This window comes from Vicugna pacos, chromosome 18 (assembly GCF_048564905.1).
Source record: "Vicugna pacos chromosome 18, VicPac4, whole genome shotgun sequence".
Lineage (NCBI taxonomy): Eukaryota > Metazoa > Chordata > Mammalia > Artiodactyla > Camelidae > Vicugna > Vicugna pacos.
The window spans coordinates 45,866,282-45,888,585 of NC_133004.1; the positions used below are offsets into that span (position 1 = coordinate 45,866,282).

A 22,304-nucleotide genomic window follows, 5' to 3' on the forward strand; every position below is an offset into this window, starting at 1 on the left:
TCCTAGGCCCCACCCTGGACTCTGGGAGCGGGGCCCAGCAATCTGTGTTTTTCCTAATTGTAAAGTATATACCACATAACATTTAGTAACTGTTTCTGGGTGCACAGTTCTGTGGTGTGAAGCACGCTGTTCACAGTGCTGTGCCGCCTCAGTGCTGTCGAGCTCTGGAACTTCATCTTGCAGACCTGAAGCTCTGTCCCTGTCGAACACTCTCTCCCCGTCCACTACTCCCTAGCCCCAAGCACCCACCACCCGCTTTCTTTTTCCATGGATTTGCTGTAGGACCCTCACAGGAGTGGAATCGCAAGGTGTCTGTCCTTCTGTGTCTGGCTTGTTTCCCTGAGCGTCATGTCCTCAGGACTCATCCGCGATGTAGCAGGTGTCAGGACTTCCTGTTCATGGCTGCATAATATTCCACTGTACGAATGGACCACACTTTGTTTGTGCGTTCACGTGTCAGTGGGTAATTCCAGCTTTTGGCTGTTCTGAATAATACTGCTATGAACATGGGTTTGCAGACCTTTCTTCAAGTTCCTGCTTCCAGTTCGTTGGGATATAGGCCCAGAAGTGGGATGGCTGGATCCCATGGTGATTCTGTATGTAAGTTTTTGAGGAACTGCTGTACTGCTTAACACAGCAGCCGCGCCATTTTTACTGCGCCCACCAGCCGCACAAGGATTCTGGTTCCTCCACATCCGTGCCAACACCTCTTTCTTTCCGTCTCTCTTCGTTAATAGCTGTCTTACCATCCGTGTGTGGTGGAGCCTGCAGGTGACCCGATACAGGCTCGGTTTGGAGACTTCGGCTCTGTGACCACCACGTCTTGCCGGTCCTTGTCCTCCTGCGTTCTGACAGGCCAGCAGCTGAGGGCGGCAGTGGTGGCGGACCCGTATGGCGGTGGAATGCTGAACTTGGAGTCCACCCTGCAGCCAAATGGGGACAATAGGGACCTTCCTCTCTGGCTGCTTTTGGGGGCCGTGTGACCTCTCATGGCTCGAAAGGCACTTTCCACTGTGGAGGGCTCTCTGCCGGCAGGGAGGACCCCTGGGGGTGCTTTGGCTGAGCAGGGTGAGGGGGATCTCCGTGTGCTTAGTGCAGCCCCACACTTGGGCCAGTGAGAATCGGGGGGCCCCCGAGAGCGGCTGCCTGTGCTCACGGTGCAGGGGCTCCCAGTCTGTGACCCTGTGTCGCTGTGCTGAGATGAAGCAAGGGCATGCCAGGCAGCGGGGTTTATTGGGCACATCCTGTTTGTTTCCTGGCGAGGATGGGCCCCAGATGTTACTGCTGACCCTCCGGATGCGTCCCGGTGGCAGGATCCCTGCCTGAAGGCTCTGATGGACGTGTGCTGGGAAGGATAGTCTTTGGCTGCATTTGAAGTTTCATTACTTTGAGTTTTGGATCACCGACTCAGAGAATCCCAGAATGTCGGAGCTGAACAGATATTAAATACTGCTCATTGGCCATTTCCCTTTGCGTGCTGCAGAGGGGCAAAGGCAGGTACTTGGGGTCACACAGTGTGTTGGTGGCTGCCCTGGGAGTGAGCCAGCTCCCTGTCATGTCACCCTGGGGCCAGAGGAGCGAGATGCCCAGAGAGGCCCGGTCCACGCAGCATGCGGGGCCCTGATCTGTGGGCCAGCGGGAGCCCAGGGCCTGACACCTGTTGTGGGGAGCACGTGCTAAGCTGTTCTCAGGGACTTGCAGAATCTGCTGGGACGAGAGGCGAGGTTTCCTGAGTGTTTCCGGGAGCTGGTTATCCTCAGCTTTGCTGTCCGTTCCCACGAAGGCTGTGGGTGCGAGCTGGTGTTAGCCCAGGGCGCTTGGCCTGAGGGGCCGAGCCCCTCCCTGGCCCAGTGTCAGGACAGGGGGTGGCTCTTCAAGGCCAGGGCTTTCGACTCCAGGTGAGCCCCACGGTAGAGCCTTTTGTGCTGGAAGGGTCAGAGCAGGGGTGGAGGCCCATCCGGGGATGTTGCCATAGTCAAGGCTCAGAGGGTGATGACCAGGCCCAGGACTGGACATCCTTGCCCCCAGCTTACTGAGTGTGGGCTGAAAGCTCAGAGGTGGTCACTCGCAAGGCCACCTAGCTGGGAGTGCTGGACGCTGGATGTCAGCCCACCTCAAAGGTGAGAGCCCTGCCTTTGTCCGCAGCCACCCACACGGGCCTGGCTGGCCTCTCTCATCTGCTCTGAGCTGTGTGGGCGCTGGGCTGGCGTCCAGCGCATCTTCCAGGTGCTGGTTTTAGGAGACTCCCTTGGTAAGAGTGGTGAAGTCCTGCAGTGAACGTGACATTTACTCCTGGAAAGCCAGAACTTTGGCCCTGCTCTTCTGCCCTTTCCTCAGCGTATGGCCCATCTCAGGACAGCGTCTCCTGTCTCAAATGACCTTTCCCCCTTCTTTCTCACTCTTAAATTTTTTTTTCCTCAAAAATGTGAATGTCCTAGTTCAGTAAATTGGTGTTTGGGATTCCTGGCTTTCTTATCATTGAAACTTCTGCAGAGGGGTTAAGGTGGTTGGGAGTGGCGTCTTTGATTTAAAATGCCTTTCGCGTTTAGTCTTTCAAGCTCTCCAGTGATCGGAGTCCGGATTCTTCAGCCACACGAGATCACTTGGGAATCACCGCTGAGCTCGCACTCTGCCTTGGGGGGCTGTTTTCAACGTGTTCCCCATTACACGTGTATTCATTTTAATCTTACATAACATTTTTGATAGAGACCTCTTGGCGCGCCTCTAACCCGAGAACGTGGGTGCCTTCCCTTTCTTTACGTCATCTTTCACTTCCTTGGTCAGATTTATTCCTGAGTGTTTTATTTTTTTGGATGAAATTTTAAAAGGGATGTTCCTTTCCTTTCCTTTCCTGAGAGTTCATTGTCTGTCAGTGTGACGAAATGCCTCTGATTTCTCAGTGTTAATCTTGTGTCCTGCGACCTTGCCGAGTTCTTTCATCAGCTCTAGCAGTTTTTGTGTGGCGCCTTTAGGGTATCATCCGCATATAATGACAGTTTTACCTCTTCTCTTCCAGTTTGGGTCCCTCTTACTTCTTTTTCTTGTCTGACTGCTGTGGCTGGGACTTCCAGTACTACACTGAATAGAAGTGGGGAGAACGGGCATCCTTGTTGGTTCCAGATTGGTGCTCCTCCAGTGGTCTTGCTCCCGTTACTTTTATTTTTCCTCTTTTTTTTAATATTAAGTAGGCATTTTCCGGTGCACTGTTCACATGCCCTCACTGCTTTGGTTACTGCACTTTCGTTGTGATCTTGTTAGGGATTGCCCTGGGGGTTACGGCCAACGTTCGTAACCGTGTAGCTTGGATGAATGCTATTTGATTTCAGTAACAGGTAAACACTTTGCTCCTGTAAAACTTCACTCTTTCTCCCCCTTCTGGGCTGTTACCATACAGATTACACCTGTACCAATTATATGCCCATCAAAACAGATACATAGTCATTGCTTTATAAAGCTGTCTTTTAAATCAGCTCAAAAGAAAAAGTTTCCAGTACACAGTACACGCGTGCCGCCGTCTGTGTTTACTAACGCAGTTACCTTTGCGGATGTGCTTTGCTTCTCACGTGGCTCCTTCCCGCTGGGGAAGGCCGGCTGGTGAGGGGTTTTGCTTTGGTTGTGGAGGGATGGATGGTTTTGCTGGGTGTAGCATTCTTGGTTGCCCTCTTTGCCTTTTGGCAGTTGGAATGCCATCCCACTGCCTTTTGGCCTCCATCGGCTGTTAATCTCAAAGCAGATCCTTTGTGAATTTTTTAAAATGGACGTCTGGTTGATTTTCAGTGCTGCACTAGTTTCTGGTGTGCAGCACAGTGGTTGAGCCGTGCATGTGTACATACGCTCCTTTTCATACTCTTTTCGTTATAAGTTACTACAAGCTATTGAGCATAGTTCCCTGTGCGATGTAGAGTAGAACATTATTGTTTACTCTGTTTTTTGAAGTGTTTTATATTTTGGGGGGGAGGTAATTAGGTTTATTCATCTGTTTAGGTTTTAGTGAGAGTGCTGGGGACTGAACCCAGGCCCTCGCGCAGCTGAGCGCGCTCTCCCGCTGAGCTAGACCTTCCCCGCCCTGGATGTACTTTCTTATTTCTTTGCACGTCTTAGAAACTTTGTTGAAAACTGGTTGTGGCACCTCTGGAAATCAGATCCCCCTTCAGGGGTTGCCACTGTTTGCTGCTTGTGAGCAGCTTTTCTGAACGAATTCTGTGACTTCTCTAGCGTGGTTTCCTGTGGCTGCCGTGAGGAAGCACCACACCGGGTGCCTTAAAGCAACACTCGCGGAGGCTGGAGGTCCGCGGTCCGGGTGTTGGCGGGCCGCGCTCCCTCTGCAGCCTGCAGGGGAGGATCCTCCTGCCCGCCCCGCAGGGCAGCTGTCCTCGGCATCCCCGGGCTGCAGCTGCGGCCCCGGCCTCTACCCTGTCTCCGCGTGGCCTCCTCCCCGCGTGTCTGTGAGCCCCTGTCCCGTGTGGCCTCCTCTTCTAAGAAGGCCAGTCGCACTGGACTCCCGCCTGCTCTGCTGTGACCTTCCTGCGACTTAACTGGCCCCCGTACCAGTGACAGCACGCTGCATCGCCACCAACTTTGAGCCACTTTCTAGTGTTCTGAAAAGGTGGATCCTGACGATTTTTGACAGTGTTCTCGTTGCTTTTGTGGAGGAGAGGGTTTTGGGGGGTCCTTACTGATGTCACCTACATTTTACATTTGGAGGGTTTGTATCCTTTATATACCCGGCAGTTTACTCATTTAAAGTATATAATACATTAATTAATAAAAATGAATAAAACGTCTAATACAGTGGTCTGTAGTACGTTTAGAGTTGTGCAGCCATCACCACAGTCAATTTTAGCGTGTTTTCTCGTCCCCCCTTACTTGTCAGCAGTCACTCCCCACCCCCACCCCTCCATTCCCTCCCAGCCCCCCAGCAGGCACTCACCTGCTCTGCTTCTTCAGTTTCCCTTCCTGGACAGTTTCATGCAGCTGAAGTCACCCCACAGAGGTCTTTTATGACTGACCTGTTTTCATTCAGTGTCACGTTTGCGAGGCTCGTCTGCGTTGTAGCTGGAGCCACACCTTTTTTATGGCTGAATACTACTCCACTGTGTGTAGAGCGCTTTCATGTGTCCAGTCGTCCATCGGTGGGCATTTGGGTTCTTCCTGTCTTTGGCTCCTGTGGCCGGTGCTGCTGTGGCATTTGTGTGCAGGTCTCCATGTGGGTGCTTTTATTTCTCCTGAGTGTGAGCCTGGGAGCGAGATTGCTGGCCCCATGCTAACCCTGTTTCTGACGTTCTGAGGAGCTGCCCGCCTGCAGTACCCACACACCTACCAGCCTGCGTGAGGGTTTTCCGTGTCCTCGCTGACAGTCAGCGTCATTTCTTCTCCGGTCGAGGCAGCGTGGTGGCCCGGCTGGCACTTCCATGGCAGGCAGTGGTGCTGGGCGTATATTCACGTGCGTCCGGCCATTTGTACATCTTTGGGGAAGTCTCTGTGCCCGCACCTGCCCACTGTAAGACTGGGCTATTTGTCCGTGTTCTCACTGGGTTGGGGGGGGGTCCTTCGCATAGTCCAGGTGTAGTTGCTTCATCAGATGGATGACCTGCAGGCATCTTCTCTGACAAAAATAACTCTTCCCACATTACCTTTTAGCTTTATTGTTTCCCGTTTTTCCACATACTCTGCGCTCCAGTTAAGATTTTGCTTTCCCCCAGAGGTGCGCTGTGTTTCCCTCCTGAAAATACAGTAAATATCAGGAAATAGTCACTCAGCAAACGTTCCTTGAGCGCCTGCCGCGTGCCAGGCTCCCCCCTTGCCACCAGGACGCACCTGGGAAGAGCCACGTGAATCCCTGCCCTCCTGGAGGCCGTGGGCTGGCGCCGCGTCCTGACCCTCAGGGCGCAGTGGGAGTCGCCGCGGCGCAGGTTCCTGGCTGAGCTGGACTTGGACTCGCCGCAGCTCTTTGCCGAGCCGATGAGTTAACGAGCTCTGGGACCCGCCTTTCTCATCGCCGGGAACCAGTGCTAAGAGATGCTGGTCGGCCCCTCGGTTTGCCTGTGGTCCTGGAGGAGACTGTAAACACAGTTCTGAGGTCACTAAAATATTTTTACACAGAAAGGGGCTGGGACCCTGGGATGACTTGGGAGAACAGGTACCTTCTAGAGCTGTGCTCTCTACGCATTTTTAGCCATTAAGGTATTGGGGACTCTCAGTTGGGGGACGTGCCTCCCCCCAGACACACTTCATATGCACACCCTCACGTGCACACAGTCACACATACGTGCACACGTGTACATAGATACCCATACACGCCACACATGCATATTCACACGCTCACACACTCGTGTGCACACATGTGCACTTGCACACGCACGCACGTGCTCAGTGAGTGGCGTGTGTGCGCGGCTCTCCTGCCTGGTTGGGCTGCTGTGATGTGGACGTAAAGGGCGAGGGGAAGCACAGGTGGGGTTGCTGGGCCTCCCTCCTGCAGCTTGCGGTGCTTGTGAGCTGGGACGCGCCCGCCCGGGAGCACCTGCTGCAGCGCGCGTCATGTTCAGCTCCTGTGCGGCGCTCTGAGGCCCTTCGCGGCTCCCAGATACACATTAAGCCTTTGTTTGTTTCTTAAACTTTGAGGTCAATTAAAAGCAGCTACGTCTAAAATCCTAAAATGCTGAGTGTTTCACACATGAAAACAGTCCAGTCATTAGTTCTGTGTTAGAATGTAAACCAGAAATCTTGCACTTTAAGGAATAAATCAGGGAAAGTGAGTCACATCTTAAAAGATTATGAAAATGGAGAGGTGTGAGCTACAGTTTGTTGCATTTATTTAGTTGGAGTAGGGCTTACCCCACCCTGAGGGGTACTTTATTTTTTAACCGAAAAGGACTTTTTTCTTCTCTAAAGTTCTGAAGTCTTCTTTGTGCTGAACACCAAACTGACTTTTAAACAGGGTTCCCTGTTCATTTGTTTGCAGGTTAGATGTGAAATCTCTGATTTACCTTCTGTTGTTCTGTGACTGGTTCGTGGGGACTGCTTGTCTCTAAGGAAGCTGAAGGGTTAGGGCTTAATGCTGTCACGGGGTCAGGGGCCTTTCCTGGAGCAAGTGTGCAGGTTTTCACGAATTAGAACGATGGTGTTGGCAGGATGGTGGAGAAAATTACTTGGCCTGTTTCTTTTGTGCTAACCCCTTTCTTGAGTCTGGAGAAAAGGAGGGCTTTTTTTTTTCCCCCTGCACGTAACTTTTAAATATTTCACTTCTTTCTCTTCGCCAAGTTGCAGACGAGCCTTGGCTGGCCCTAGAGATATGGGTGTCCAAGCTGATTCATGGCGTAGAGGACATGCCCTGAGCGTGCTGGATGATGTGACCTGGGCCACAGCGGGGTTTGGCTGGGTGACGTGGGAGTCCACGTGCCGAGCCAGCAGGTGGTGGCAGTGGCCGGGGCGGTGGGGGCTCCTGCTCTGAGCAGCTGTGCTCCCCTTCTCTCCTGCAGACCCGCCAGTGCCCCAGGTCGGCGAGCAGAGGGCCCCGGACGCCGGTCGGATGCAGATGCCGCCAGGGAACCCGCTGCTGCTGTCTCTCACGCTGCAGGAGCTGCTGGCCAGGGACGTGGTGCAGGTGGAGCTCATCCCCGAGAAGAAGGGCCTCTTCCTGAAGCACGTGGAGTATGAGGTCTCCAGCCAGGTACCGCCGAGCGGGGGCAGTGGTGGTGGTGGGGGCTCGGCTCACAGGAAGACCTCCGCAGTGCGCGGCCCCCGGCGGCTCAGCCTGCCCTCAGCACCCCGAGCTCTTGGATCCTCTGGGTCCTGCGTCTCAGTTTTGCCTTTTGCGTGGTGTCCTGTCGGTGGAGTCACAGCCTGCAGCCTCCCCTGACTGGCTGCTGCCCCGCAGCGATGGTAACTGGTGTGACGTGTAATATTCGAGATCGCTGCTCACGCGTGGTCCTCATGTGAGCTTTTGTCCTCGACCCTGTGGGGTTACTCTCCGGACCGGATGCCAGTCTTGGGGAGCCCGCAGGCTTATCAGGGGCAGGCTCAGGGTGGGATCTGTCGGCGGTTTGTTTGAATTGCACGTCTCCGTGTTCAGCGTTTGGGTCCGCTTGAGGAGGTGTGTGCCACTGTGTTCGTGTCGTCTGAAAGTGCCTGTTAGGGACGCTCCTGCAGGGGTGGTTCTGTGCTCCCTTCTAGGACCGGACTGATGCCACCGTGGCACTGAAACCTCCAAAAGAGGCTTGTGTCTTTCAGAAGATCGGAAGCAGTGGGCAGCTAAGTGTGCAGTCGGAGCTGCGCAGGGCTTGCCGTCTGCTTCCACACATTGAGACGCTCAGGCTTCTCCTGTTGGTAGAGGCCTGGGAGGGGAGGCGGGGAGGGCAGCGATGTTGTCTCTCCGGGTCTGTCCGGTGCTAGCAGAGACGGTCGGGGCAGCAGTGAGACGTGGGGCCCTGGTGAGGGGTCCGAGCTCTGCGCCCTTTGCCCTGCAGCGCTTCCAGTCGTCTGTGTACCGGCGGTACAACGACTTCGTGGTCTTCCACGAGACGCTGCTGCAGAAGTTCCCGTACCGCATGGTGCCGGCCCTCCCGCCCAAGAGGATGCTGGGAGGTAAGCGGGTGGTCCAGAGTCCGGGGGTGCAGGGAAGTGGGGGCCTCCAACCCCAGGTGCCGAGGATGGACGCCACTCTCCACTCCTGGCCGGTCTTCTTCTGGGCCCTCTGCCCCGCGGGAGGGGGCGGCAGCAGGGCTGCTGGGACGTGCTAGCCCGGGGTTGTCCCGGGGTGCGGCTGTGGCTGAGAGCCCAGGTCTGCTCCAGGGAGTCGGGGGGGGTGACATCACCTGCTGCCCATGGCCTGCATGAACCCCCTTCTTGGTGACTGACCTGAGGGAGGCACCTGTTGTGCAGGGGAGAAAGGGTATAGCCCACTCTCCTTCCCAGAGGGCAGGGCTGGGTAGTCCTGGGGTTCTGGTGGGGGCCAGGGAGTGCTGCGAGCCTGAGCAGTGGGTACCACCCCCGGGTTAGGCTGGCTCCTGCCCCTGCCCCGGAGCAGAAGTGCCCATGGGCGGGGATTAATTTGCATCTCAAAGGACATAAAAAACTAGCAGATGGCTGTTGGATCTTCATTGCTTCCCCTGCAGTTACCTGGGGCTAGGTGAGGGGCCGCGGGTGCCTCTGGGTGGCGCTGGCCTGTCTCTGCTGGGCTTCTGGAGTGGGCGGTGCCCACAGCCTCCTCTCAGGTCTTCTTGACCCTCACCCACGGCCCTTGCCTCAAGTTCCAAATAAAACCTAATGGGAAGGCAAGCGCCCAGAGCCGGCAGGTCGGGTTTTTGCCATTTTCCAACCACCGTGAAGAGCTTTGCCCTCACCACTCCCTGGCCAGCTCAGACTCGGGCACTGTGACCATCTCCTTGCCCCACATGTGCGCACAGGGCAGAGTGTGTCACCGGAGGGGGGGAGGGATGTCAGGGCCGGAGGGCCAGAGATGTTTCGGGAGTGGGGTGGGCGCTCACAGAGCCCGGGCATCAGGGCTGACTGAGGACAGGCAGGGTGTGGGAGCTGGCAGCCGCCGTGCGAGGCCTGACCGCGTGTTCTGGCTTTTATGGTGGCGCGGTCCCCATGGGTGGACTCCTGGCGGCCTTGAGGGGCAGGGAGCCTCACCCGGCTTTTCTTTCTTCAGTAGTTTTAAGACAGTGTTTTAAATACTGTTTTTCTCTGTGGTCAGATTTAAATCTCCTCACTGCACAGTCAGCATACGCAGAGGGTGAGTGGCAGTGAGTGAGTGGGAACTGGGCTGAGGGGCCGTACAAGGGTTGCATACCCACTTGTTTGTAGCATGCAGTGTTGGCGGGGTCGTGGAAGCCTGCGACTGAGAGACACCACGGCGAGGGGCCCGGTGCTGCTGAGCAAACCAGCGGGCGCCTCGGTGTTCCCGGCAGAGCCCCAGCCCAGGGCTGCTTGCAGGGGGCGGGGCAGGGGGGGGCTGTGTCCCGCCTTGTCCTGCGGCCTCTGGGTCTGTCTCGGCCAGACCACATGGCTTTGAGGCCTCAGCACGGGAGGTCCCCTGGGTTCCCGCCAGGTCACTCCGGGCTCTGCCTTCAGCCGACAGGGAGTTCATAGAGGCCCGGCGGAGAGCGCTGAAACGCTTCATCAACCTGGTGGCCCGGCACCCCCCTTTCTCCGAGGACGTCGTCCTCAAGCTGTTCCTGTCCTTCACCGGCCCTGTGAGTACCTCCCGGGCGGCCGCCCGCTTGGTCCGGATGCTGGGCCTGAGGCTCCCGGCTCCTGTCTTCATTCTGAAATTTGCTTTTGTCTCATGGTCTCCCATTCCTCCCTCTCTCAGTCCCCTGGTTTGGGTGCCCTGGTGGGCTCTGTCTACGTGAGATTTACTTTCTCCCCCGGGAACAGGTTGGGTGTGACTATAAGGGGGATCCCTGGTCTGGCTCTCTGGGCTTTGTGCGTCCGGGAGGAAGTGGTGTTCCTCAGCACAGCCACGAGGGTTTGAGGGTAATGCGCAGACGGCTCCGTGGTTTGGAGGTTTGCAGATGAGCTGGAGACTCCAGATGTGAACAGGTGTTTAAAGGCCAGGCTGGCTTTGGTTCGGTATCACAGGGCGCACCGGCTGACTCTCCCTGGCAGAGCTGCGGGGTGGATGCGTGTGCTGGGAGGGAGCTCTGCCCCGGCCCTGGCTCCTGTGAGAAGTCAGAGCTGTGGCTTCCCCTCTCCAGGCTGCTGTCAGGCCGTCCACGAGTCAGGAAGCCAAGGCACAGCCCTTGTGCCCAGCTGAGAGCAAGATGCTGCGTGGGGGCCCCGGGTCCCCAGGGCTAAGCTCTTCGTGGGCAGAGAGGTTTCCCGGAGGGACCCTCCTTTTGGGGGCGGGTGGAGGGGGCACCCACGAGGATGCCCTGCGGTGAGATAGGCGTGTCCTGTCTCCACTGTTGGAGGAAACCCCCTTCTGAGCAGGCACCTGGTGGGGGGGGGTCTCGGCTCCCACCTCCCAGCCGCAGGAGGCCGCAGAGGCCGCCTCCGCACGAGTCTGTCCCTTCCCCCCCGCTCCTGGAGGCTGCGAGGGCCTTTGACCCCGAGAGCCGGCTGTGGGCTGCCCCTCTGCGATGCCTGGGGTGCCTGCCAGCGCTGCCCCTTTGGCGAGGCCATTCCAGACACTCGGTGAATGCTTGCCTCTGAGCCGGGAGCACGGGTCTTTTGAACCCTCGGGCGGGCAGGTTTCTGCAGAACAGCCCGCCTTACAGCTGTGGAGGAACGTGGTGGGATGGGGGAGCTCGGCGTGGCCCGAGGATGGGGAGGGAGGCGGGGGCCGGCGGCAGCAGGCAGGGTGTCCCCGGCGCTTCCCCAGCTCCGTTTTCTTCTTTGGTAAAATGAGAGAATTGGGACAAACACTCTCAAAGGCATCCCTGAAATTCTGGAACTCCTGACCCTACACAGCTGCATGTTAGGCTCTCTGCCTCGGTTTCCTGCACTCTCTGTAGGGCCCTCAGCTCTGGGCGTGGCGCTGCCAGGGAGCCTCCCTCCAGGGAGCAGGGCTCAGAGCCAGAGCTGGGGACCCCGAGTGCTGCCCTGCCTCTGCCCACCCGTTCTCCCCGGGCTCAGGGGCGCCGTTCTCACGGGTCCAGCCACCGGAAGGAAGAGACCTCAGCCTCCGCCTCTGCGCCCCACGTGGCCCTACCAGGACGTAATCACCCTGATATCTATCTGGAGGACTGGTGTCCCTGGTCTGCAGTTGGAGTTCCCGTTTTTCTGGGCAGAGGTTTTCCCGCTGGAGCTGGCGGTGCTGCCATGACCTCGGGCCTTCCTGTCTGTGGAAAGCCCGCCACCCCAAGCTTGAGGCCACTGAGAGGAAAATGGAACAGGAGACGAGAAGAGGTTACCACTCATGTGGAAGCCTGCGCAGGGAGACGCTGTTCTCTCGGGGAGGGCGGCGTCCCGCTTCCTGGCGACTTGGTTGGTCTGACGCCGGCTTTTCTGCGGCGGGTGGAGGAGGCTCACGTGCTTCTCCCTCCCTTTTGCAGGATGTGCAGAACAAGCTGAAGGAGTCCGCCCAGTACGTGGGAGACGAATTCGTGAATTGTAAGCTGGCCGCTCGGGCCAAGGTAGAGTCCTGAGCTGGATGACCGCTTCCTCTGAGCCAGAGCAGTAATTGTGGCGACAGCTGGTGATGTTTAGCTTGCCCCCACCACGTGCCAGGGCCCAGGCTAAGGTGCAGTGCTCATTTTTCTCATTTAACCCTGGTTTAGACCACTCTGAAACAGCAGGTGCCAGGCCCGTCGTACAGAAGAGGAAACAAGCGCAGACAGGCTGCCGCTTGCCAGGGTCCCCAGGCGTCTAGGCGGCAGGGCCCGCACGTGGCTGAGCCCCGCCCGCAGGGCCCTCCAGGCTCCTGCCCCACGTCCCGAGGTGTTTCATGACTCAGATGGACCCATGCGTGGGCGTCAGCTTTTCAGATTCCAGGGGACTGATGTTCTGGTTTGTTTTAAAATCTATTTAATATGGTCTTTTTCTCAGAAGAATGAAAGCAGCTATTTGGTGGCTCTTATAAAAGCAGTTCTTTCTTACGCTCCTTCTCCAAACAAACGCGTTAGAACAATTCATGTTGTTTGGGGGGTGATTAGGTTCATTTATTTATTTATTACTTTATGGAGGTGCTGGGGAGTGAACCCAGGACCTTGTGCAGGCTAAGCCTGCGCCCTGCCACTGAGCTGCACTGCTGCCCCGCAGAAATGTGCTTTTGTTTTCACCTTAGTCCCTAAGGTGCTTGTTTTCAAGCATTGTGTAGTTAGTGTTAGCATCAGTAGGTAGGTAGCAGTGACGCTGGTGAGAAGTTACTCTCGGGAACAGCCGAGGGCAGTCAGAGGCCCCCGTGCGTGGAGTCAGGCCTGCACGTTGCCGTTTCGAGCGTGAAGATCGCGCTTTGTGGTGTGTACTGTGGACGTTTCTGCTGCTTCTGTGGACGAGAAGGGGGGTCCAGGGCAGGTGCTAGAGAGAAGCGGGCTTGCGGGCTGGGCTGGGACTGGGGCCTGGGGCCCTGGGCTCATTTCCCTGCTCAGCTGTTGGCGTCGCCCCCCTCTCCACTGGGTCGTCTTTTCTGAAGGCATTTCGCTTCTGGTAACCAGAGTTTTCCTCCCTCCCCACCCGTCAGGACTTCCTCCCGGCGGACATCCAGGCTCAGTTCGCCATCAGCCGGGAGCTGATCCGCAACGTCTACAACAGCTTTTACAAACTTCGTGACCGGGCCGAGCGCATGGTGTCGCGGGCCATCGACAGCGCTGCCGACCTTCTCGTGTTCGGGAAGGAGCTGAGGCAGGTGGCCCCGCTCGGTGGGGAGGGGTCTTTAGACTTTGGTCAGGGGCTTGGAGTGGAAAGTGCAGTGACCAGCTCCACAGGGGGAAGGAGCGTGTGGGGAGACAGGAGATGGCGTCTGGAAGAGACAAGGTGGAGGGCGTAGGCAGAGCAGCGTGGGATCCTGAACGTCTGGGTTTTCCCCGTTGTCAGGGTGGGATCTGAGAAAAGGTTCATCTGACTCGGGACAGGACGCCGGGGCCGGTCACGCTTAGAACTGTGCGTCCCAAGCCCACTGTGCACACGTCCCCAGGGGCCTCGTTGACAGCGTTGGTTCCGGGTCCTGGCAGGGGAGCTCCCAGGCCTGCTGTGGCCCGCCCTCTGAGCAGCAGGGCCTGGCTCAGAGCCGCGCAGGCCGCCCTGAGTGGCTCGTGTCAGGCAGAGGCGTGTCGGGTGGGCTGCCCGCCGGCCGCCCGGCCTGAGTGTCTCCGCCCCCCGTGTTCCTTTGCGCTCAGCACTTTAGGGTCTGACACGACGCCGCTCCCCTCCTGGGCCGCTCTGAGCAGCAGCACGTGGGGGTCCCTCAAGCAGGCGCTGAGAGGCCTGTCCGTTGAATTTGCACTGCTCGCCGACAAGGCTGCGCAGCAGGTGAGTGGGTCTGTTCTCTGTGGCACCTGCTCCGAGAATGTCCTGTGCCCCTTGGCACGTGGGAGAGGCTCCTTCCGGGGTGGCCGTCGGTATTTAGAGTCTCGAGTGAGTGGACAGCTGCTCTCAGGTCGGAACCGTGTGTCCCCATCTGTTCTGGGTGGCGTCCCGCGAGCTACTTACACTCTTCAGAGGGTCACCGATGACAGAGACCCATTGGGTTCTGGTCTCTTGGGCGTTGACTTTGCTGAGATTAGAAGACGTGATCTGTCCTTGAAAATCCAGTGTTGGATGTCCCAGGATGCTTCTGGGTGGACCAGGAAGTTTCCGTTTTGCTGCTCAAGTCAGCTGGTACTCGGCCACTTGACAACTCATCCGAACGAATGAGCTCCCAGCGCCTGGGAGACTCCCGCCGCCGCTCACCCCGGGTGCCCAGTCAGCCTCGGAGGGGCTTCTGCTGCCCGGCGGGTGCCGCCTGTAGAAACCCGCAGACTCCTGGCTGGGGATTCATCTGCAGACGCAGCGCTCGCCTCAGGTGGAGGGTTGTCTGGTGCTCTGTGCTACCAAACCGCTCCATGATTTTGACGTTTGCTCCCTGTTCTTGGGGAAGTGGACTTTAGGCTGCTGGTAGGTGGTTTTAAATACTTCAAAATGATGTCACTGTGAGGCCTTGATGCCCGTCTCAGACTCGAAGCTCCTTGGTAACCAGCTGCAGGCCCCCAGCCACGGGCGACCTGCGGCGGTGGAACTGGGGGCTTTTCAGGCTCCAGGCAGGGCCCTCAGGCGCTGGGTGGGATGACTCTCGGTGCTGAAAAGGGAATCTGACGCCTTTCTGGTCTGGAAGGCTTTGGGTTTTCTTCCTCTCTGGTCCCTCTGCCTGTGGGTTCCCTTGAGAAGCTGAGCGTAGGGCAGGGTTGGTGTCTCGGCATTGGCGCTGGGTCCGGCCCACCTCCAGGTCTGGGAGGCGCCTGCATCTCCACGGTGGGAGGACCCAGAGCCTGGTGTCAGAGGACTGGCCGGGTGGAGGGGGGTGGCCTGTGTCTGGTGCTGGGTCCTTGCTCAGGCTGCTCTGGTCCCCGTCTTTTTCTCTGTGACTAGAAACGAGGGGGCTGGACTAGATCTTGAAAACCTTTGTGTTTAAGCCTTGACCCCGCACTCAGAGCTCAGTCTGTGAAACACACGAATGCAGCCGCTCTGTTGCAGAGCCCTGCACCCTGGGTTCACGGCTCCCTCTTGGACAGGTAACCCCGGGAGTGCGCCCAGCGGGATGGGAAGCCTGGCGTCGTTTGCAGCGTCTTTTCTGCATCAGGTCGGGTGCTGCTTCTGCCTTGAAGACGGGGGCTGTCAGGCGTCTGACGCGCTGCAGTTTGTGTTCTGAGGTTCCTCCCAGCCCCAAGCCTTAGATTCCTCACGAGTGCTGCCTTGCAGTGTCATGTCTGCAGAAGCGCCATGTCCCGAATATTCCTCCTTGTCCTTGGTGGTCTTTATGCTGATGTGAAATTAGTAGTTTTAACACGAAGCTGATCAGACGAACGAGTGACAGGCCTTCCGTCCGTCCCGGTGAGGGGTCCCTTTCACTCCTGCTGTACAGGTGAAGGCATCCGAGGGCTGGCTCTTAGTTCTGCCCTCGTGTGTCCCGGTTCTGTGCCCCGCAGCCCTGTCAGGAGACCCGGATGACTGCGTCCCAGCCAGATGAGTGAGGCTCACGGTGGGGCTGTGTCTTATGGGGTGGTAGGATGTGTGCTTCCTGTAAAGGCACACGTGCTGTGCTGGTGGTTTAGGCTCTTGAATGGCGTCGGACCAGAAACGGAACCTGGTACAAATGGCAGGAGCAGGGGACCCCGTGCTGCACACCAGGGAGGAGCCTCCGTGCTCCCGTGTCCCCGGCCTGGTCGGGGGGAGCAGGCCCCTGTGGCCGGCCGGCGTTGTCCTTTCTGAGCTTAAAGTTCTGCAGCACGCCTGATACTGTCCTCTTTTCACCTTGTTTTCTAGAACCTTGGCTCTGGGTGTGGGGTTGAGTGGGGCGGGGCGCCTCCGAGCCCAGTGGGTCTGAAGGGCCCAGGGGCCCCCGCGTAGGTAGCAGAGCTTGAGTGGTGGCTCCCAGCTCCCCATCCAGTGCTTGTGTCCTCACTGAACTTGGACCTTCCTTTATGTCTCCTGCCTCCCTCTGCCTGCACTCTCCCCACCAAGTCTGATGGGCGGTTTATGGGATGAGATTTTCACTCTCTGCTGTGGCTGGAGCTCTAGAGTTTACGGAAGGGGCTTGGTTTCCCCAGGGAGCTGGTGCTGCACAGGAGAGAGGCGCTCAGCAAGCACCAGGACAGGTGCTCAGCAAACACCCAGGAGAGGTGCTCAGCAAACACGCCAGAGAGGTGCTTGACGCACGTTGGTGGCTGAGGGATGTGAGGGCGCTAGAGCTTCCCCACTGCCTCAAATGGCCAGGACCACAGAGTTAGCCTAGTCGGGCTCCCGGGAAAGCACCATAGCGCTGACTGTTGCCATTACAACCAAGGGCAGGTGCCTGCCTCTCCGGAGCGCGGACTCTGGGCCCAGGGCTTTGGCACGGGCTCCTTCTGCCCGGGAGCAGCTGTGAACATCGGCATCTGTGTTGGTCAGCTGTGTGCACGCGGCTTGTCCGTGCGTGTGTGCGATCCTGAGCTCCCGCTGCTGGAAGCCCCTGTCACGTTCATGTCCCCAGTGTGTGACGGGTGCCCCCCGGGCAGGGCTTCACCTGTCATTACCAGGAACACCCGTTCCACTAACAGGGCTGCCCCCGTGACGCCCTGGGCTCGCCATGGCCCTTTGACCTGTGTGCAGGGGTGTGTGCAGGGCCCAGGAGGAGCGCCCGCCTGGCCCGTCGCCTGTGTCAGCCGAGCACCAGCAATTTGTGTACATGGCGCAGCTCGGCTTCACATTCAGCCCCACAGCGGCAGGCTCTCCCCACGGCCTCCTCCTGGGCTGGCTTCTCTCCCTCTGACTGAAGCTGAGATGACTCCCCTCGTTCCCCGCACACCCTCCCTCCCCTCCCCCTCTAACGGCTCACAGCTTCAGCAGCTCTGTTGTCTGCGGGGCCGCCAGGCTGCGGACTGTGTCGGGGGCCACCACCAGGTGCTGACCCTCATTCTCAGCCACCTGCTGGGCCTGAGGCTTCGGCCTCATGTTTGGCGGGCTGTCGTGTGGGTGGAGTGTCCCTGCAGAGCCTGCGGCTGTGTCTCTGGCCAGGCCTCGGATCCGGTGTGCTCGGTGTTGGCCAGCCCACCCTGTGTTTTCCAGGGCAAACAGGAAGAGAACGACGTGGTGGAGAAACTGAACCTCTTCCTGGATCTGCTTCAGTCCTATAAAGTGAGTCTTGGCTGCTCCTCCATCAGGAACATAGCTTTCGAGAAGGATCCTGTGACCTTTCAAGGATGTGACTGGAGGGGAATGGAGCCAGGGTGGCAGAGGGCGGCTGGGCCCTCTACAGGCTCCCCTGAGTGGGCTCTGCAGGGAGCTGCGGCCTGGGGCTCCAGCAGGCGTGTGGATGGCCTCTGGCTTCCCCGCTGGGAGAGCAGAGGGGTGAGCGTGTGTGTAAGTGTGACTCTTACAGCTCTCGGTAAATACCAAGGGGCTGGCCCGAGAAGAGGGAGCCGGCCTCTCCAGTGGGTGGAGGTTCTGGGACGTCAGACCTCAGCTCCGTGTAGGGGTGGGGTGGGTTGCCTGTGGGGCCCAAGTGTCCTTCATGCTGAGCTCAGAGAGCTGGCCAAGCGCTGGTGGGGAAGGTTCTAGAAGGGACTCCTCTCCAGTGAGATGGTAGCCAGGTGGCCTCTAAAGTCACAGCCCTGTGATTCTTTTTTGGGTGGGGGGGAGGGGGTGATTAAGTTTCTTTATGTATTTTTTAAGTAGTTTTTAATTTTACTCTTTAGTGGAGGGACTGGGGATTGAACCCAGGACCTCGTGCGTGCTAAGCACGTGCTTTCCTGCTGAGCATAACCCTCCCCCAGCCCTGCGATTCTGCTGCTGACATTCCCACGGATTTCTGATTAGGGTTATTTCAGGCCTCCAGGAAAACGTCAGTGTGTCTTCCTTTTGGAGACTTTCTGGTGTTTGCTGCTGAGGCCCAGAGCTGCCCCAGCGCTCTGCACTGTCCGTTTTCCCCTTAAGCGAAGCCTGTTTCCTGTGGTTTCCCGTGGGTTTCTGGCTGTGGTGCCGATTCGCACAGCAAACACCTCACGGTTGGGCCCTGGGCGGCTCCATCGTGCAAACACCGAGTGGAGCGAGTGGGTGCCCGTGAGCTGTTTCTAAGGCGGGAAAGCCATCCTACCCCGACGGGGAGGCCGCGGGCGGTGAGTCCGTCCGGGTGCCCTGGCCCCTGGGCTGACCCCCCCCGCCCCCGCCCGCAGGACCTGTGTGAGCGGCACGAGAAGGGCGTGCTGCACAAGCACCAGCGGGCGCTGCACAAGTACAGCCTGATGAAGCGGCAGGTGATGAGCGCCGCCGCGCACAACCGCGAGCCCGAGTCGGTGGAGCAGCTGGAGTCCCGCATCGTGGAGGTGGGCCGGCGCCCGGGGTCCGCATGGGGGGCGGGCAGGGCCCTTCCCACACCTGCAGGCTGGACCCGGGCCATCCCCTGGGCATCCTGTGCTTGTCCCCGTGGGCTTCTAGGACGCGGGTGCCTGAGCACCGAGTGACGAGCTGGTGTAGCCAAATCCGCTGTGACAGACACGGGGGACGGGCCGGGCCCAGCGCTCAGGAGGGAGGTGGCCTGCGGTCCCACTGTCACCGTGCTGGGTGCCAGGGAGGCTCTTTGCTCTGCAGCAGGAGAGCGTGATCCAGACGATGGAGCTTCGGAACTACTTCTCCCTGTACTGCCTGCACCAGGAGACGCAGCTGGTGCACGTCTACCTGCCCCTCACCTCCCACATCCTCGGGGCCTTCGTCAACTCCCAGATCCAAGGGCACAAGGAGGTGGGTCCCCCTTCGCCTGCATTCAGGCCGGTGCCTTTCTTGCTGCAGCGGCCCTGCTGCTCACCTTGAAGGGTCCCTTAGGAGATCCGTGCAGGTGCGGTGAGCTGGGCTTAACACGGTTCCCGTCCGGGTAGACGGTAACTGTGAAGCTGGTGGTGGGGCGCAGAGCAGGACCATGAAGGAGGACTTTCTTGGCTTCTGGAGGAGTTCCGGAAGAGGCAAAGCACAGAGAACCCCAGGAATGGAGAGAAGAGACTGAGCACCAGTCTGCGGAAGTTGGGGTGTCTCCCTGAAGACCACGGTCAGCTTCCTCCAGAGGGTCCGCTGAGCCCCTGAGAGGTGCTGTGACTGCCTGGAGCCCCTGTGGTGACAGCCTGGCCCCGCTCGTCTCCGCCATGCACTCCAGCTTGTGCTTTGGCTCTCTGCTCACTCTGCTCAGTGACATGTGTGTCTGTCTCCAGGCGCCCAGGACGCTGTGTCCGGCCGAGCTGAGGAGACGCTTGGGGAGCGGTCCCTGCCCGTGTCCTCGCCACAGCTCCCACCCCCTCCTGGTCTCTGACGCCCTGTGTCCCGGACTCCTCCTCGGCCCTGCGAGCACAGGCACTCCTTATAAGGGACACGTCTGTGGGGGGCCACGTCTGACTCCTTGACACAGCGTGGGGAGCTCAGGGTCAGGATTCTTAAGCCCCAGGTCCCAGCCGCCTGAGCTCCCAGCTGTGCTGCAGCTGCGAGCTCTTACAGCCCTGCTGGGCCGTTGAACCTCGGGGGCCAGTTTCCCTACCTGAAAAATGGCATAAAGCACAACCCCCAGCCTTCCAAGGCCGGCTTGGGGACTTGAGGGTGAGGGGCTGCTTGGCGGTGTCTCCCTCCCAGGCCCTGGCTGTGCGGGGCACACAGCTGCAGCTCAGTGGCCCCGTTACTGGGGGCCGTGGAGACCAGTGGGGACCCGGCAGGTTGGCCAGCCGGAGGGGACAGGCTTCCCTTGCTCTGATGAAGGCCTGTAGCCTGGGAAGCTGGCAGCTCTGTCTGGAGGGCCAGTGAGCTTTTGGTGAGCAAGCGGCGCATGGAGCGAGCTCAGACCCAAGGTCCAGAAGGGTCCCTGGCAGTGGCTGGGCGTGTGGGCTAAGGGGCGGAAGGTGGGGGTTGTATATCCAGTCGGGAGGCGGTTGTGACTGACCAGGTCAGGGCCCGTCCAGACCCTGGTCTAGAACCAGAGGTGCCGGAACCTCCTGGGGTCTGTTCAACATGCGGATCACGGGGCATGGATCCCACCTCAGATGAAGCCAGAATCTGGGGCTGGGGCTCAGGAATCTGTGCCTTTGTGGGACCCCAGTGGGGGATGGAAGAACCACCAGATGACGGGAGGAACGCTGACGGCCTGAGACAAACTCCTGTACTTTCCTGGTGCTTTCAGTGCCTCAGTCACTTTTCGCGGCACCCCCTAGGCTGAATAACTTTTTAAACACGTCTGTTCGTTAGGTACTTAGCTCTAGACAGCTTCACAGCAGTGGTCTGTGTACTGTGTGACAAACTCTGTCTCCTGCGAACGTTTCTCAGAGTCTGTGGTGCCCCCAGAGTGCGCTGGGGTGGCCAGGGGAACTGCAGGTGCAGCCAGGGCGGGAGGAGGTCAGACTGCGATGGTTGGCCCCCTCAGGGAGGTCCGCTGGCTGGGGATACCAGGGAGGGTTGGGTGACAGCAGAAGGGGTGGAGGTGTGTCCTGACTTGATCCTGGGCTTCCCCACCGTGGGTGTCTTGCTGGGCCCCGACCTCCCAGACTCTGCTGCATCCATGCATTCCCAGGACCACACCGCCTTCTGTTGTCACGTGAGCTGCCCTGCCCTCAGCAGGGGTCCGGGACACCGCCCCCTCCTCCTGGCCACCCAGTGCCTGCTCTCACCTCCCTCCTTTCTGTCACCTGAAGGGCTGTTAGAGGGAGTGACCCAGCCATAACGTTGCTTAAAATTCCGGGGCGAGCAGCCCTGGGCCCCTTCTGTCCATGTCCACGTGTGGGGGCGGGGGGGGACCGGCGCTGTGACCTTTGGGTCAGGCCCACCCATACCTGGCTTGTCTAGGGGAGTGGGCCACCGTGTCCCGCCGGCCCTCACTCCGGCAGCTTGGGAAGGGGATGACATCTAGCCAGTGTGGCTGCCCCACAGTGTCTCCTGCAGGCACTTTAGAAGGAGCTGGTGCTTTAGAAGGAGCTGGTGTGTCTGGGCGTGGGCGGCCGCTGTGTTCTCACCTGTCTGTCCTCTCTCCTCCTCAGATGAGCAAGGTGTGGAATGACCTGCAGCCCAAGCTGCGCTGCCTCTTCGCTGGCCCGCACGGCTCCCCGCCCCCTCAGGACGGCCTGCCTCCGCACTAGCGCCGGGGGACTCGGCGGCAGCTCCGGCGCCCTTACTAAAACTTCTTTCCAAACGGTGTGTCCCTGTCTAATTCCCTTTGGCTGCCCCACCACCAGCGGGCCCGTGGTCGGCCGAAGCCCCCTTAGAAGAGCTGCTGCCCCTCGTGGGGAGCAGGGCCGAGGACACGCCCACGGAAGCCAGGGCCCTCGATGTCTGCCTGGTCGCCCTGACCACGCCCGTCCCTCCCGACACCCTGCCGTGGTCTGTTAGTCTGGGGTGCCAGCCCTGTAGAGCCTCTGGAGTGGTTTTGTCCTGATTCCAAGAGGACAAGGTGGCCGGTGGGGTTCACGCGGCAGACGGTGCCTGGGGGTATGGGCAGCGGAACTCCCTGGGCCAGAATAGTCCTCGGACATCTGGAATAGCTGAGCGGGGAGAGGGAGGCTGAAACTCCACGGCGGGGCAGGACTGTCCTTGAGGCCGGCCTGCTGTGTGGGACAAGGAGGTGGCCACATCTCTGACACGCAGTTGGTCAGCGAGACCTTTGACTCCGGCCCACGGACAGCCTTGGGGGGCTGAGGTGGGAATGAGCCCTCAGGGGAGTGGGTGGGGGAGGTGGGGGCCCGAGGGTCGTTCCAGGGACCAGCCCCGCTAAGTGCCCTGGTGCCCTGGTCTGGGACTAACCTCCAGGCAGTGTCTGTGCACCACCCCCCGACCTGTGCACGCTCACGCTCTGTGCCCCCGCGCTGTGCGGGCTGGTCCGAGGTGTGGAAGACGAAGGCGGGACCCAGGGATCTGGAGGTTTGTGAGCTGCTGCTTCTGAGCTGGCTCTGTCTGTCTGTGCAGCCCCCTCCTTTGGAGCTTTGAGGCTGGTGGGGCACTGGGGGGTGTCGTCCAGCTGGCGCCCTGGAGGACGGATCGGTGTTACTTTTAACCCTTTCTCAAACTGGCTTCACTCCTTTTTGGCAACTCAGACCCTTCTCCCAGGCCCCCCTCCCATCCTCCCAGAGGGTGCCGTGGGGCTGGCCATCCGGAGCTGTGGGGTTAGTGCCTGCCTGGGGCCTGCGTGTTTTCTGCTCTGAATCCGAGTCGTATAAGCGGGGCCCGGG

At 59.1% G+C, this 22,304-nt stretch overlaps 1 protein-coding gene across 2 annotated transcripts in view; it reads left to right on the plus strand.

Moving 5' to 3' along the window:
• The window catches only part of SNX8 (sorting nexin 8), a 33,590-nt gene extending 12,314 nt beyond the window's left edge, over positions 1-21,276 (plus strand). Inside the window, exons 2-11 of one of the 2 annotated variants that reach the window (XM_072943453.1) lie at positions 7,479-7,669; positions 8,466-8,583; positions 10,075-10,196; positions 12,000-12,080; positions 13,127-13,287; positions 13,782-13,914; positions 17,185-17,253; positions 18,291-18,440; positions 18,706-18,855; positions 21,120-21,276. In XM_072943453.1, the coding sequence (XP_072799554.1) occupies positions 7,479-7,669; positions 8,466-8,583; positions 10,075-10,196; positions 12,000-12,080; positions 13,127-13,287; positions 13,782-13,914; positions 17,185-17,253; positions 18,291-18,440; positions 18,706-18,855; positions 21,120-21,218 (1,274 nt within the window). In that variant the 3' untranslated portion in view covers positions 21,219-21,276. The remainder of the gene's footprint in view (positions 1-7,478; positions 7,670-8,465; positions 8,584-10,074; positions 10,197-11,999; positions 12,081-13,126; positions 13,288-13,781; positions 13,915-17,184; positions 17,254-18,290; positions 18,441-18,705; positions 18,856-21,119) is intronic. The other variant, XM_072943454.1, reaches the window with a different exon arrangement.
• Positions 21,277-22,304: the final 1,028 nt, after the last annotated feature.